At 43.9% G+C, this 14,816-nt stretch overlaps 2 protein-coding genes across 3 annotated transcripts; one reads left to right on the top strand and one right to left on the bottom strand.

Annotated features, from left to right (window-relative positions):
• Nucleotides 1-2,451: 2,451 nt before the first annotated feature.
• On the bottom strand, nucleotides 2,452-10,301 carry LOC121867732 (F-box/LRR-repeat protein 5-like). Of its 2 annotated transcripts, none has more exons than XM_042367787.1 (7): nucleotides 10,210-10,301; nucleotides 8,626-8,823; nucleotides 7,829-7,987; nucleotides 6,371-6,884; nucleotides 5,360-5,513; nucleotides 3,963-4,130; nucleotides 2,452-3,839 (listed from the first exon to the last, which is right to left on the bottom strand). In XM_042367787.1, exons 1-7 carry the CDS (start codon nucleotides 10,294-10,296, stop codon nucleotides 2,810-2,812), a joined length of 2,310 nt encoding a protein of 769 aa, XP_042223721.1. In that variant the 5' UTR covers nucleotides 10,297-10,301; the 3' UTR covers nucleotides 2,452-2,809. The 2 variants fall into 2 exon arrangements, with proteins under 2 accessions (XP_042223721.1, XP_042223723.1); XM_042367789.1 differs by having other exon boundaries at nucleotides 7,829-7,975.
• A 907-nt stretch (nucleotides 10,302-11,208) lies between these two features.
• Nucleotides 11,209-14,528, top strand: LOC121867731 (dnaJ homolog subfamily A member 1-like). Its single transcript, XM_042367786.1, has 5 exons — nucleotides 11,209-11,881; nucleotides 12,767-13,132; nucleotides 13,287-13,433; nucleotides 13,731-13,892; nucleotides 14,326-14,528. The coding sequence occupies exons 1-5, from the start codon at nucleotides 11,660-11,662 to the stop codon at nucleotides 14,410-14,412; spliced, it is 984 nt and encodes a 327-aa protein (XP_042223720.1). The 5' UTR covers nucleotides 11,209-11,659; the 3' UTR covers nucleotides 14,413-14,528.
• The last annotated feature ends 288 nt before the right edge of the window (nucleotides 14,529-14,816 follow it).

The following is a 14,816-nucleotide window of genomic DNA, read 5'->3' as shown; positions in this document are numbered from 1 at the left end:
AATATAGTAACTCAATCCCCTATAACACAGATGCGACAATAAAATAACTGCTCTCATAATATAGCCGTGGCAATAATAATCTGTCCCCTATAACTGCTTGGTAATATAACTGATATAATGAATACTGAAGCAGAATCTATAACATAAACACCAGGCATTTTAGTCTTGATTCAGCCAGTAGTCAATTCCACACATGACTGTTTTTATTGCCTACATACATGTGTACCTAAAATCATGTAAGTAGAAATAAGTAAATATAATACAAATAATTCATATGTTTGATTTGAGATAAATAACTTTGTAGGAAATATACATATATATACATAGAACATTGTTATTTATGAGTTCTTAGTGGTGAGAAATGGGTTGAGTTAGGTTAAGTTGTACAATATCCTTCAAAAATCTATTTTCTGTTTGAAATATATACAGATTGCCTGAAGATTAGTGACCCTAGTTTATTTCACCTGATGATTCACGACCCTAATGCTAACCTGACCTAATCTAACCTAACATAACGTAACCTAACCTAATCTAACCTAACATAACGTAACCTAACCTAACGTAACCTAACCTGATCTAACATTCCCAGGTAACATGAAGACAATTATTCTAAAAGGTGAAATAAGTTGGGGAGGTGGGCTAATCTTCAGGTGATGTACTTACACCGTTCTCGTAAATAAAAGACTCGTGGTAAACATCGACTACCCCTCTACTCCCCCCCCCCACACACACACGTGTAACATCAACAACAGTCTGGATGGAATCAATTCTCAGCGATGCAGCAAACGTGACGTGAATAAACATTTGTAAATCTAAACAAAATCTGGTTATCGTTTCTCAATCTTTCATATATTTCAAAGAGTTCCTTCAACCCTATCCTATCCACCCTATCCTATCCATTCTAGCCTACTCAACCCTATCTTGTTACCCTAACCTAACCTACCCCACATTAATCCATGGCTCACAAATAAATACATCATATCCGTCTTGCTGTGGTCGGCGATCCATCCATCCACCAGACGCATCACGAACAAATGCAAAATGAACCGCTCAGGGCTATAGAGGCGAGGAACAAGATTACGTTCCTATGGTGTTCCTCGCCCAGCTACAGAACTGTGTGTGTGTGTTCAAGAGAGTTAAGGAACATGAACAGGATATATAATCACTTGATATTTGTCAGTTTGTGTTGTTGACCTGAAATTGGGTCACAACACCCCTCTCTCTCTCTCTGTTCATAACCCCAACTCTCTCTCTCTCTCTCTCTCTGTCCACTACAATCACCCCCATCTGTCCACCAACAACCTCTCTCTCTGTCTATCATCTATAACCTCTCTCTCTCTCTCTCTGCTTTTAACAACCGCTCTATGTCGTTTACAACTGGCCACCCCCCTCGTCACCACAACCTCCTCATCCACATACGCTAAGAGAGAGAGAGAGAGAGAGAGAGAGAGGTGGTAATCTTCAGGTGATCCAACACTCGTCACAAACACACACAACCAAACATATTTCTACCCAACTCAATGATTTAATTCTCACCTCACCCCCCCCCCAAACACCTCTTACCGCAGTTGTTTGTTGTGTTTGGAAGCGGTCGATTGTCTCGTTTGATTTGTGTGATTTGATTGTGTTGTGTGAAGCCATGATTGTTTTTCTAGGAGTTGATTCTGTTTTATAAGTTGTAGTAAGATTTGATGTTGAATGTCTTGAATTCTTTGTTAAATGTTGCTGTTGTTACCATTGTTACCATTACTGTACAGTGGTCCCTCGGTTAACGAGTTATCTTCCATAAGATTCTTAACTTCGGCTAACGAGCAATCCCTCGATTAACGAGTTTCTTACGAGCCGACCTCAACATGTTTTAACTTGCATTTGGCGGTCCACCAGCTGTAGTATTAGTCCGCCAATACAGTAATCGGTTCTAGGGCTTAAATTCCTTACCCTTTTATTAAATATCAAGAAGTTTATACTATTCAATCATTTTAAAACTTTAATATTAAATTTTTTAGTCATTTTAACAATTATTGAACCTAATTGAAGGTAAAGTGACTAGTTTGTGGCACGCCATCCAGCCTGCCAACACAGCATACAGGCATCAGTCTTTGTGTCTTTTAGTGGAGGTAACATCTTGCTTGAGACTTTCTTCAACTAAACGCTTTTTTTCTGTGTTTCCAAGCAAATTATTGGCCATTTGGAAATATATTTTACATATTGACAATATATAATGCAGAGCAGTGTTGATTTAAAGAAAATAATCTTGAATTACACCAAGAGAGCTAAAATTTTATGGGTGAAATGGCGCCATGGGGTGACTTCTCTTCCACCCCAATGCCTTCTCTTCTTCCTTCTCTTCCACCCCCATTCTAAATCCCATCATCATCATCCAGGAGCCTTCTACATACACACCTCAAAGTAAGTGTACTTTTCTACCTTTTTTGTTGAATTTAGGCAATTTTCGGTGAGCTGGAACCAATTACCCAAAAACCCATTGAAACAATGATTTCGGTTAACAAGTTTTTCGGTTAACGAGGAACCTTCTAGAAAGGATTGTGCTCGTTAATCGAGGGACCACTGTATTACCATTGCTACCATTACTGTATTACCATTGCTACCATTACTGTATTACCATTGCTACCATTACTGTATTACCATTGCTACCATTAATGTATTACCATTGCTGTATTACCATTACTACCAAGTACCGCCCCAATACTCCCTGGACCATACCTGTATTAACCGTCATTACCCCAAACTAATTCTACCAAAGTATCACAAACAATTCACGTGCTCCACGGGGCAACGCGAGGGGAGCTTACCTGCCGCTACGACAACACACTCTCACTGGGTTACAGAGGTTGGCGCACCCGTTGGCCAGCGCGGGGTAAGGTCCGTCCTGGATGTTGTCGCAGTACCAGAGATTCTCGGGACGGAGGTTGGCGCAAGCGTCGGCGAATGTCTCCAAGCCTTCCCCCGTCAGCTGATAACACCCGCTGACGTCGATGCTTCTCAGGCTGTCCAGTAGTCCGGCGTCGACCATAGCGAGGAGGCCGTCGTCCGTGACCTGCCAACACCCGGATAGACTGAGTGTGACAAGTTGGAGGTCGTGCGTGTAGTTACCCGACGTCTGTTTATCGCCGCGGGCTGACCCCTGAGGCCGATACGACACGTTCCCGGGGAGAGGCTGCCAAGACGTGTAATTCCTGGGATAACAACAGATCTCCTCAATGTCCCGCTCTACCTGCTGCGACGGAGGACTGGGCGGTAGCGTTCTCCGTGATGGGTGCCCTCGTGTCGCGTCCTTAGTCAGGCAGCTGGAGCGCTTCCCTCGGCCTCTACCTAAACTACGGCGCTTCTTCACCACCTGACAAGGATTACCACCAGAGTAACTGTTCTCCCAAGGCTGTAAGTTGGCCCTCAGAGGCAGACCGTCGACGTGGCTACACCAGCACCTGCAGTACCCACACAACTGGTAGGCCTCTGCTGTCCACACCTCCTCCTCCTCCTCCTCCTGTTCTTCCTCTTCCTCCTCCTCCTGTTCTTCCTCCTCCTCCTCTTCCTCACTACACCTCCTGTCGCAGTAATTTATGACCTCAGGAACCTCACAGTAGCGGTTGACATCAATGGTGGAGGAGTAATTGGACACATCTGGACCGGGGTAATTGGACACATCTGAACCGGGGTAATTGGACACATCTGAACCGGGGTAATTGGACACATCTGAACCGGGGTATTGACCTGAGGACCCACACTGTGCCAAGTAATGGAGAGCGAGGTCATCTATCATGTCACAACCCTGAAGGTCAAGGTGGCAGAGTCTCCTTAAGCTGCCTTGAAGCCACAACCTGAAAATTATTTACAATTGAAGACAAAAACAGTGATTTATTTCTCTATAATAGCAGTAATTATGAAGCTAATGTTTGGATCGCCTGAAGATTATCCTCCTCACCTTGTATCACCTAACTCACCCTTTGAAGGAGTAACAGTCAATCTGTGTGTGGGCTGCGGAGAGTGTTGTGAGGTTAGGACACAACACAAGGGCGTGATGCAGCAGACGTGAGGTGATGCCCTGGCCAGCATCGACCACAATGGTGCTCACTCCTGCCCCGGCCCTCGGCAACACCCAGTTAACCAAGCTGCAAATAATGATTACTTATAAGAGGTGGTGGTGGGGGTGTTGGTGGTGGTGTGGGAGTGTTGGTGGTGGTGTGGGAGTGGTGATGGTGGTGGTGTGGGAGTGGTGATGATGGTGGTGTGGGAGTGGTGATGATGGTGGTGTAGAAGTGATGATGGTGGTGTACTGTACAGTACTTCGCTCCACACCTCACCCAGACTACCATTACTAACCACTAAAAGTATTATCTGTGTATTATTGTTCTTCATTAACTAAAACTGGATTATAAATGTTATCGCCGCTGGCTTCAACTACAGTGCCGGTGTTGCCTTACCTGAACAAACATTCAATCTATCAGCCTGGGACCACGTGGCCCCCCCCCCTCCCCAACGTGACCTGCACAAACAAGATGCCCTGATTCTGCTGAGTGTATGGTTTAAAGTGTGGCGTGGCCGCCTGGCCTCCATGAGGCAGAGTGCCTTCTCAAGTGATGCTGTGAGGACCATGCAGCCACCAGCCCTCTGTGGTAAACACCAACTCCCAATCCTGGCCGAGTTTTGTGCTGGAATAATTTGCACAGTACTACTGTCCCTTGGAACACCATACTGGTTTATTAACCCGCAATTGTAAGTACAGCCAAAGTGATGACATACCCCTCAGTACTGAAATTTTGTGGACACATTATGCCTACTCGTTTCTGCCTTATTTGAGAAATGAGACAATGCGGAATGAAATGTAATTAAGATTAATAGAGTTATGAACTTTGTATCATGTCACTATGCTTAATAATCAATTGTAATTAAAATGAAATTGTCTGAGACAAACTAATTATGTATCAGATAGATCACCATGTAATACTAATGAATGCCTTGTTCTCTGCAGGTTTTGACCACATCAATAAATATTGAATACGTCAAAAGGCGAGTTTCAATCATTCCCTTCGACTTGCTCGTCACCAGAACGTCCTTAACCAAGGCGTTTACAATAAAGGTTATATAAGAGAGCTGACTGACCTCCTGAATGGCTAATGACTTGATGGATGATGATATTGATGACTACAAGATGTTTCAGATGGTCGTTAGTGATTTGATGTGAAGAACTACAGTGGAAAGCAGTGTGTGTGTGTGTGTGGCTTACAGTCTGTAATGGTGTTTTTATTCTCTCAACACACAGGCACACCCACACCCACCCACCCACCCACCCACACCCACACACACACCCACACACACACCCACACACACACACACACACCTCTCCAGTATAAAATGTTCCTTATCAGCCAGTGGGTCTCTCTCCTCCTCGGCTTCATCAACATCAGCATCTTCATCCCACTTCCCGGGGCTGTGATCTGACGCTGCGTCCTCCAGTGCCAGACTTAACCCCACATCCTCAGAGCTCCAGATACCTGCGGAGATGTGCGGAGATGTGTTCACCTCGGCCAATAATACACAAACACTCACTATTATTTATCTTCTCACAATAAAGTCCTTGTAACTTATCATAACAAAGTTCCTATAGTGCATTTTTTTCCCGGCTGAGAAGAGATGCCCTGCCCCCTCCTCAAGAGTTAGCTGATTGGCTGTTGCAAATCTGTCCAATTTCGTCCTGAAGTAATGATGTATTTCTAAATGAGTTTATTCATAATTGCTGGGATGACCCTTTCAGATATTTAGCTAAATTATATAAAGATACAAACATTTATTATTTTAAACATGAGCAAGTAGGAAGTTTATCAGAAATATTATACAAGAATTAACTGTTAAACTCTGGTGGCAAATTGACGCTTCTGGAGGACACATTTCATATATACTGTACTTATTATTACCCACAATAGGGCATACGAAGACAAATTATGTAGCAGTACTATTACATTATGCTAAAACTACCATTTTAAAAGATCAGAATAACATTGAAATATTGCACAGCCGTCAGCAGAGGCGGGAAATATGACTGTTAACAACTTCATGTTTCCCGCCTCGGCTGATGGCTCTAGCGGCCAAGCTGTCACACTCATCCACTAACTGTTAGGGACTGTGGAATATTTTAATGTGATTCTGATCTTTTAAAATGGTAGTTAACCTTTAAGTGAAATAAGTTGGCATGTATAATCTTAAAGTGATATAAGCTTGGGTGGTTAAGTTAGGTAAGGTTAGGTTAGGTTGGGTCAGGTTAGGTTAGGTTAATCTTAAGGAACAATAGCTTGGTGTGTGTGTGTGTACAGTATAGTATATAACTCTCACTTGTCTCGACCAGCCTACAAACCTCTGGCCCACTGGACGGGGTAGATCGCGGTCCACAGTGATGGAGAGAAGGCCGCATCGTTCCAGGACAAACACGCCTGGGCACACCGGCCGAGGTCTGGGGGCGTCAAGTACTGGAAAATCTCGACCAGAATCTCCGCGGGTAGACTTCGGGAGGGGTCGTCTCCGGGGATCTGTGGCGAGGGGACGTCTAGTGTCTCCGTGAGTGATGTGTCGGGAGGAACATCGAGGTACTGGGGATCCGGCGAAGGGTGCGCGTATCTGTGATGGCCGTCTGCGAAAGGTTCCTCCCTTGGGGTGACGTCTCGGCCGCCCCGGCAGTAGTCGTCGTCGGCCAGAGAACACAGGTCCCAGTCCAGGTCTCTGAGGTCCTTGACGATGCCGCTGGTCTCCGGCTCCTCCTCCTCCTGGGCCTTTTCCAGACTCTGCCTCTCCTTCACCAGCTCGTGCTCCTTCAGTACGACCTCCTTCAGGATCTTCAGTTCATCGTAGTCAAAATATTCCACCAACAGCGGCTATTGGTGGAGAACAATAATATTACCAAACAAACAATAACTTTTTCTTTTAATTTATTCATATTTTGTGGTCACCTTAACATTACCTGGAGGGTTAAGTTAAAATAAGCATAAATTAGATAAGTTAAATTAAATCAGGTTAGGTTAGACTTAAGTTAAATTATGCTAGGTTAGACTAAGGTTAAATTAGGTTAGGTTTACAATACATATCGAATTATGTTATGAGTCAATTATTGTATATTATATAACTTATATTTGGTTCAACTTGTGATCATCGTTATAATGGACTTTCATCTCTATAGTATAGTTTATTAGATGTAGTTTTCATTAGTTATCAGATAATGTCTCATTACTTTATACTTTGTGCAAGATCAACCTTCAGATACACCTATAACTGGTCAATAGAATCCTGTGTGTTTGGGAAGGTTTCATCTAGTCATTATATAGTGAAGGGACTCATGTGCTGCCTGGGGGAAGAAATCTGGTAGTACTCTTAGCTCGGACTGATGTAAGAATTTCCATCATTCAATATTGTTCATCATATTTATATACTGTTCATCATATTTATACACTGTTCACCATAATTATACACTGTTCATATCATCTGTTATTTCATTAAAGTTTGTGATATTTGTACATTAGATAAATATTGCTGGTGGAGATTAACATTTCCTTGAATCTGGCCGTTGGTGACAAAATCCCAATCTCCGTCGAATTCTGCCTCGTTGGGAATTGTCAGCGAGCAATGATGTTTTTCCTAACGACAATATCACCTTATCTGGCTTGGTCGGGTCATTAGTCACTGTGTTATGTTGATCAAGCTGCTGTAGGTTAAGACTGTAATATGTTTTCTGCACTTTGTTTAAGACCAATCAGACCTACTGCCTTCCTGATACTGTATAACCCACCATGAGAGAGAGAGAGAGAGAGAGAGAGAGACTCACCTGAAACACCTGCTCCTCCTCCTCCATGTGCGGCAGAAAGTTGCGGACAAATTCCTCAAAAGTCTCTTGAAGCTTCAGACCAAAACTGACCCGTTCACCGATGCTTCTCTCTCTCACCTGTGTCCCCGTTCTCACCAGCTGAACCACCTGTAGGTTGAACTAATTAATTACCATAAAACACAATAATAATAATTCAAAGTATAGTGTAACTGATAGTGATTTATATACAGAAGATAGTGAAAGTCTGAGATAATCCTACACTCTGGTCTTCAATTATGACGGATATAAATGGATTACATGAAGATTAAGACACCCTAGTTAAGGGGGGGTCCTGGGGTCCTGACCTCCCCTTCAATCAGATAATTCCAGTACTTTTTCTTTAATACAGTTTTGTACTCAAGTATTTTTATATAGTAACAAGTAATTCCTATTGACCTCAGAGCATCTCCTAATATCAACTGCACATGGCCTCAAAATGTCCAACAGGGTGGCCTCAAGTGCACATGGCCTCAAAATGTCCAACTGGCCTCGCTGTGCTCGCCATGTTGCCCCACCCGCAGCTTCTTGGAGCCCCCCGACCCCCCTTTTGATATTCCTGGATCTGCCCCTGCTAGTTTATTTCACCGTAAGATTAATCATCCTAACCTAAACTGGGGTATAATCTTTAGGTAAAATAAACTGGGTCTATAATCTTCAGGTAAATAAACTGGGGTGTATAATCTTCAGGTAAAATAAACTGGGGTGTATAATCTTCAGGTAAATAAACTGGGTGTATAATTACAGAGGCTATAACTCACATCAGCGAGCCTGTTATCGTTGTGGCAGTCACAGACGGCAGAGTTTATTATCTGCCGTTGTTTGAGTCTGTTCTTGAGTTGGTCCATGATGAAGATGTTCTCAATAGATTCATGAGACTTAAACTCATACAGCGTTGAGTTGAGATCCTGGAGGAGAGAGAGAACCTCCGGCCCGTCCCGGAAGTCCACGCATTGCATCTGTTGACGGAACGGAGGAGGTTAATGTGATTCTCGGTGTTTGGGGAATTTATCTTGATGGAACAGAGGATGTTAACCTAACCTAACTTAACTTAACTTAACCTTGGTGTTTTGGAAGTTTAATCGTTAGGTGAAATTTGTCTGGGGTAATTGTCCTTCGGGTAATATAAGATATATGTTATACAAGAGATTATTATACAGCTGAGGTTAATGTTATCAGCTGACCCATCTGTTAAACTCAGCCTGGTAGGGGGTGGTGGAGCCTGGTAGGGGGTGGTGGAGCCTGGTAGAGGGTGGTGGAGCCCGGTAGGGGTGGTGGAGCCTGGTAGAGGGTGATGGAGCCTGGTGGGGTGGTGGAGCTGGTGGGGTGGTGGGCCTGGTGGGGTGGTTTGGAGCTGTGGAGTGAGTGGAGCCCTGTGGTAAAGGGGTGGTGGGCCTGGTGGGGAGTGGTGGGCCACCTGGTGGGGTGGTGGGCCTGGTGGGGAGTGGGTGGGGCCTGGATGGGGGGGTGGTGGGGCCTGGTGGGGTGGGTGGGCCTGGTGGCAGAGGGTGGTGGGCCACAGTGAGGGTGAGTGGAGCCTGGTAGAGGTGGTGGAGCCTGGTAGAGGTGGTGGGAGCCTGGTGGTGGGGGTGGTGGAGCCTAGTGGGGGTGGTGGAGCCTAGTAGAGGGTGGTGGGCCGAGTAGAGGTGGTGGGCCTGGTAGGGGGTGGTGGGAGCCTGGTGGGGGTGGTGGAGCCTGAGTGGGGTGGTGGGCCTGGTGGGGGTGGTGGAGCCTGGTGGGGGTGGTGGAGCCTGGTGGGGGGGTGGTGGAGCCTGGTAAGAGGTGGTGGGGCCTGTGCAGAGGGTGGTGGGAGCTGGTGGGGGGTGGTGGAGCCTGGTGGGGTATGGGCCTGGTGGGGTGGTGGGGCCTGTGGTAGAGGTGGTGGAGCCTGGTGGGGGGTGGTGGGCCTGGTGGGGGTAGTGGAACCTGGTGGGGTGGTGGAGCTGGTAGAGGGTAGTGGAGCCTGGTAGAGGATAGTGGAGCCTGGTAGAGGGTAGTGGAGCCTGGTAGAGGGTAGTGGAGCCTGGTAGAGGGTAGTGGAGCCTGGTAGAGGGTAATGGAGCCTCATACGGGATCCTAACCACCTTGACACCTCACATCCTTGACCTAATAACCTTAAAACATCATTAACCAACAAGACAACCACAATCCTACCCAACCACCCAACCACCCAACCAAACAACCACTAACTGTCATGTCCAATAAAATAAACAAATAAACAACTGTCAAAAAATAGGAAATAAAAAAATTCCATCATTTTTCCTTTCCTCGTCATGTCCGCCATATTTGTTGTTAATTAATGGATATGTCATTAGATTAAAGGTTAATTAGGGTTATTAACTGACCTTTTGGGTGTATATGTTGACCAGTTCCTTCATACGGGAGTGAGGAGCCGTAAAGACATCAATCTCGTCTGGTACTCGAGGCGCCATCTTTGTTTACTATGAGGAAGAGACAACCGGCCTAAAATATCTTATTATTATTATTATTAATATTTATTATTATTGTCTTCAGGGTTTTATTTTTGTATTTAGGCTTTTATTCAGTGTATTTAGGCTTTTATTCAGTGTATTTAGGCTTTTATTCAGTTTATTTAGGCGTGTTAATATTTCATTTATGTTTTTATAATTGAACCAGAGACAACCTGCCTAAAGTATCTTATTATTATTATTACTATTGTTTTCAGGTTTTTATTGAATGTATTTCCTCTCATATTATTGTATTTATCCATTTTCTTGTATATTTATCCCTTTAGTTAATATATTCTCTTGTTTTATAATACTTCAACTGTGCATGTGTGCATTTTACACCTAATTCCTTCCCCCTTATTAATTCCTTCATCTACAACCATAGAGAGAGAGAGAGAGAGAGAGAGAGAGACAGAGAGAGAGAGTGAGACAGAGAGACAGAGAGAGAGAGAGAGAGAGAGAGACAGAGAGACAGAGAGAGAGGCGAAGTCTTGTGGTAGTGAAGGCGTGTTGGTCTTATTTTAGCCCTGGGAGCCATGGCGGCACTACACCCCTGCCCCAGTGCCACTAACCCCCCCCCCCTCCCTCCTACACAGTGATGCCAATACCGCCACTAAATAGCTAAATATAGCAGAAACACATCACAGCTGTTATTTCTTCTATAAATAGCTTTCTATAACTTTTAATTATATTATTGGTATTATATAATGATATAGTTTTATATATTATATCTCAGTAGTTTAATATAGCCTCGGGTAGGATATATTTTGCTATATTAATCAGGTAAAATCGCTATATTCAGCAGGAAATCGCTATCAAGTTGGCTTTTCCTCGTTAAAGTTAGCAGTTGTGGGTATTTTGCTAACGTTGGCACCCTAGCAAGGCACTGTGGCACTCGTGGGCACCAACTGGGTACTGAGAGAGTGTTGTGGTACCATCCAGTGGGTATATAACCGGGCATCAGTACCCAAAATACCGTCACCTCTAAATAATCGGAAAATAATCGAAAAAAATAATCAGAAAAATCAAAATTCTCTCTAATTAATCGTATTTCCTGGCTATAATTTCGAGTGTTTGATAATTAATTGTTTTTTTTTAGTTAATCATTATACAGTAAGGAACTACAGTGGTATAGTGAAATGTTAAACACTATGAGTATTTATTTGTCTTTATAAATCAAGATAAACTTCACCCGACGAGATTCACCCGACGAGACTCACCCGACGAGACTCACCCGACGAGACTCACCCGACGAGACTCACCCGACGAGACTCACCCGACGAGACTCACCCGACGAGACTCACCCGACGAGATTAACCCGACGAAAATGGTTAAAGAAACAGACTATTACGACCGACTTGGTGTTCAACCCGACGCCACTCCCGACCAACTCAAGTCGGCATACAGGAAGTTGGCTCTACAGTACCACCCTGATAAGAATCCTGAAGGAGGTGATAAGTTTAAACAGATCTCTCAGGCCTATGAAGTCTTGTGTGATCCCAAGAAGAGGCAGATATATGATGAGGGTGGTGTAGAGGCAGTGCAGCAGGTGTGTATAGAGTCAGTCGTTAAGTGAGTGTGTTCGTAAAGTGAGGAATTTATGTTAAGTGAGTGTGTTCGTAAAGTGAGGAATTTATGTTAAGTGAGTGTGTTCGTAAAGTGAGGAATTTATGTTAAGTGAGTGTGTTCGTAAAGTGAGGAATTTATGTTAAGTGAGTGTGTTCGTAAAGTGAGGAATTTATGTTAAGTGAGTGTGTTCGTAAAGTGAGGAATTTATGTTAAGTGAGTGTGTTCGTAAAGTGAGGAATTTATGTTAAGTGAGTGTGTTCGTAAAGTGAGGAATTTATGTTAAGTGAGTGTGTTCGTAAAGTGAGGAATTTATGTTAAGTGAGTGTGTTCGTAAAGTGAGGGATTTATGTTAAGTGAGTGTGTTTGTAAAGTGAGGAATTTATGTTAAGTGAGTGTGTTCGTAAAGTGAGGAATTTATGTTAAGTGAGTGTGTTCGTAAAGTGAGGAATTTATGTTAAGTGAGTGTGTTCGTTAAGTGAGTTTTATTTGTATCATTAATTATGTTCGTTCAGTGTGTATTTATGACTGTAATATGTACAATATATGATGAGTTCAGTAAAGTACAGTTAACAGTTAGATACAGTTACTTAACACCTTCCTACCTCCTTATAAACAGTTAAATGTACACTCAACAGTCACTCATAAACAAACAGTTACTTAACACCTTTCTACCTCCTTATAAACAGTTAGATAGTCAACAGTCACTCATAAACAGTTACTTAACACCTTTCTACCTCCTTATAAACAGTTAGATAGTCAACAGTCACTCATAAACAGTTACTTAACACCTTTCTACCTCCTTATAAACAGTTAGATAGTCAACAGTCACTCATAAACAGTTACTAACACTCACCTCTCTAAACAGACTGGCAGCGCAGGAGGCACGTTTAGAAACCCAATGGATATATTCAACATGTTTTTCGGCGGCGGTGGCGGAGGAATGCCCGGCGAAGATGAAGATATCTACGATGATGATGATGAAGAAGGTGGTGGTGGAGGCTTCAACTTCTTCAGGAACGGGGGCTTCGGTGGGAGTGGCAGCAGGGGACAACACACCAAACCTCCACCTATGGAACACCGTCTGGTCGTCTCCTTAGAGCAGCTGATGGTCGGTGGGCGAAGAAAATTGAAATTGGATAGAAAACGACCCTGTCAGAGCTGTGGTGGCAGGGGCGGCAGGGAGAACGCCTTTACCGAGAACTGTGTCCCCTGTCATGGCAAGGGGGTCAAGGTGAGAGAGAGAGAGAGAGAGAGAGAGAGAGAGAGAGAGAGAATACTGTGACCTTATTTTGCTAATTTCCCTACATTGACGAGTGTACAAAATAAAGAGAACTACAGGTGAGAGATAGTGAGATAAAGAGTCACCACCACACCCCCCCCAACAGCTGACGTATCAACAACTCGGGCCGGGATTGGTTGAGATGCACGGCACCTGTTCAAACTGTGGTGGGTCTGGCAGAGTGATTTCTGAAGCGGACAGGTGTACGGTCTGTCAGGGTGCTCGTACAGTTAATGACACCAAGATCACTCAGGTAACAGTCACTTCTCTGTCAGTCTGTGTGTCAGTTAGTTAAAGGTGTGTTATATTAAGCTTTGTTATTATTATTATTATTATTATTATTATTATTATTATTATTATTATTATTATCATTATTATTATTATTATTATTATTGTTATTATTATTATTATTATTATTATTATTATTATTATTATTGTTATTATTGTTGTTGTTGTTGTTGTTGTTGTTGTTGTTGTTGTTGTTGTTGTTACAAGTCTACCTCACCTCTATACCATGACCTGTGACCTGACCTGTGATGACCCGTTACAGGTACACGTGGAGCGAGGGATGAGCCACGGTACGAGGGTGACCTTGAAGGGCGAGGGTGACCAGGAGCCAGGTCAAGAGCCAGGTGACGTCATCATTATCTTGCAGGAGAAACAACATCACACCTACGTCAGGAAGGGCCTTGACCTACACCTGGAGATGAAGGTCAGGTCAGGTCAGGTTATTTGTGGGGGTGATTGGGGGTTAATTAGTGTTATTTGGGGGTACTTAAGGTCAGGTTAGGTCAAGTCAGGTCATTTCTGGGTGGTTAGGGGTTAATCAGTGTTATTTGGGGGTATTTAAGGTCAAGTCAGGATGATTTAGGTGATTTAAAGCCTAAATAGAGTAATTAAGGGCAGGTCAGACTCATTTAAAATACTTAGGTTTAATTAATGATGTTCAAGTGTTGTATATATACACACACACACACACACACACATACACACACACACACACACACACACACACACACACACACACCACACACACACACACACTCACACACACACACACACACACACACACTCACACACACACACACACACACACACACACACACACACACACACACACACATCACCTAACTTATACTCCACAGATCACCTTAGTCGAGATCACTGTGCGGGTTTCGAAGTGTCTCTACGTGGACGGACGAACTCTAGCTATCAGTAAACCACAAGGGTAGAGTTATAGAGCCAGGGACCGAGCTGATGGTGGCAGCTGAGGGCCTTCCTATGTTGAGAATCCTTTGTCAGAGGAGACTTGTTCCTGAAGTTTACTGTGGTGAGTGTGTGTGTGTGTGTGTGTGTGTGTGTGTGTGTGTGTGTGTGTGTGTGTGTCTGTGTGTGTGTGTGTGTGTGTGTGTGTGTGTGTGTGTGTGTGTGTGTGTGTGTGTGTGTGCAGTGTGTGTGTGTGTGTGTGTGTGTGTGTGTGTGTGTGTGTGTGTGTGTGTGTGTGTGTGTGTGTGTGTAGGTGTGTGTGTGTGTGTGTGTGTGTGTGTGTGTGTGTGTGAGTGTGTGGGTGTGTGTGTGTGTGTGTGTGTGGTGTGTGTGTGTGTGTGTGTGTGTGTGTGTGAGTGTGTGTGGTATG

This window comes from Homarus americanus, unplaced genomic scaffold (assembly GCF_018991925.1).
Source record: "Homarus americanus isolate GMGI-L3 unplaced genomic scaffold, GMGI_Hamer_2.0 scaffold46583, whole genome shotgun sequence".
NCBI classification, from domain to species: domain Eukaryota; kingdom Metazoa; phylum Arthropoda; class Malacostraca; order Decapoda; family Nephropidae; genus Homarus; species Homarus americanus.
This window is presented reverse-complemented; position numbering and strand designations above follow the sequence as displayed.

Bases quoted from the DNA above. Each gene is read 5' to 3' on its own strand.
- LOC121867732 (XM_042367787.1), bottom strand. From the start codon at position 10,296: ATGGCGCCTCGAGTACCAGACGAGATTGATGTCTTTACGGCTCCTCAC. The intron at 8,824-10,209 runs GTCAGTTAATAA...TTCCGTCAACAG, and splicing joins TCAACATATACACCCAAAAG to ATGCAATGCGTGGACTTCCG. The intron at 3,840-3,962 runs GTGAGTTAGGTG...AATAATTTTCAG, and splicing joins GACTGTTACTCCTTCAAAGG to GTTGTGGCTTCAAGGCAGCT.
- LOC121867731 (XM_042367786.1), top strand. From the start codon at position 11,660: ATGGTTAAAGAAACAGACTATTACGACCGACTTGGTGTTCAACCCGAC. The intron at 11,882-12,766 runs GTGTGTATAGAG...CTCTCTAAACAG, and splicing joins GTGTAGAGGCAGTGCAGCAG to ACTGGCAGCGCAGGAGGCAC. The intron at 13,133-13,286 runs GTGAGAGAGAGA...CCCCCCCAACAG, and splicing joins GTCATGGCAAGGGGGTCAAG to CTGACGTATCAACAACTCGG.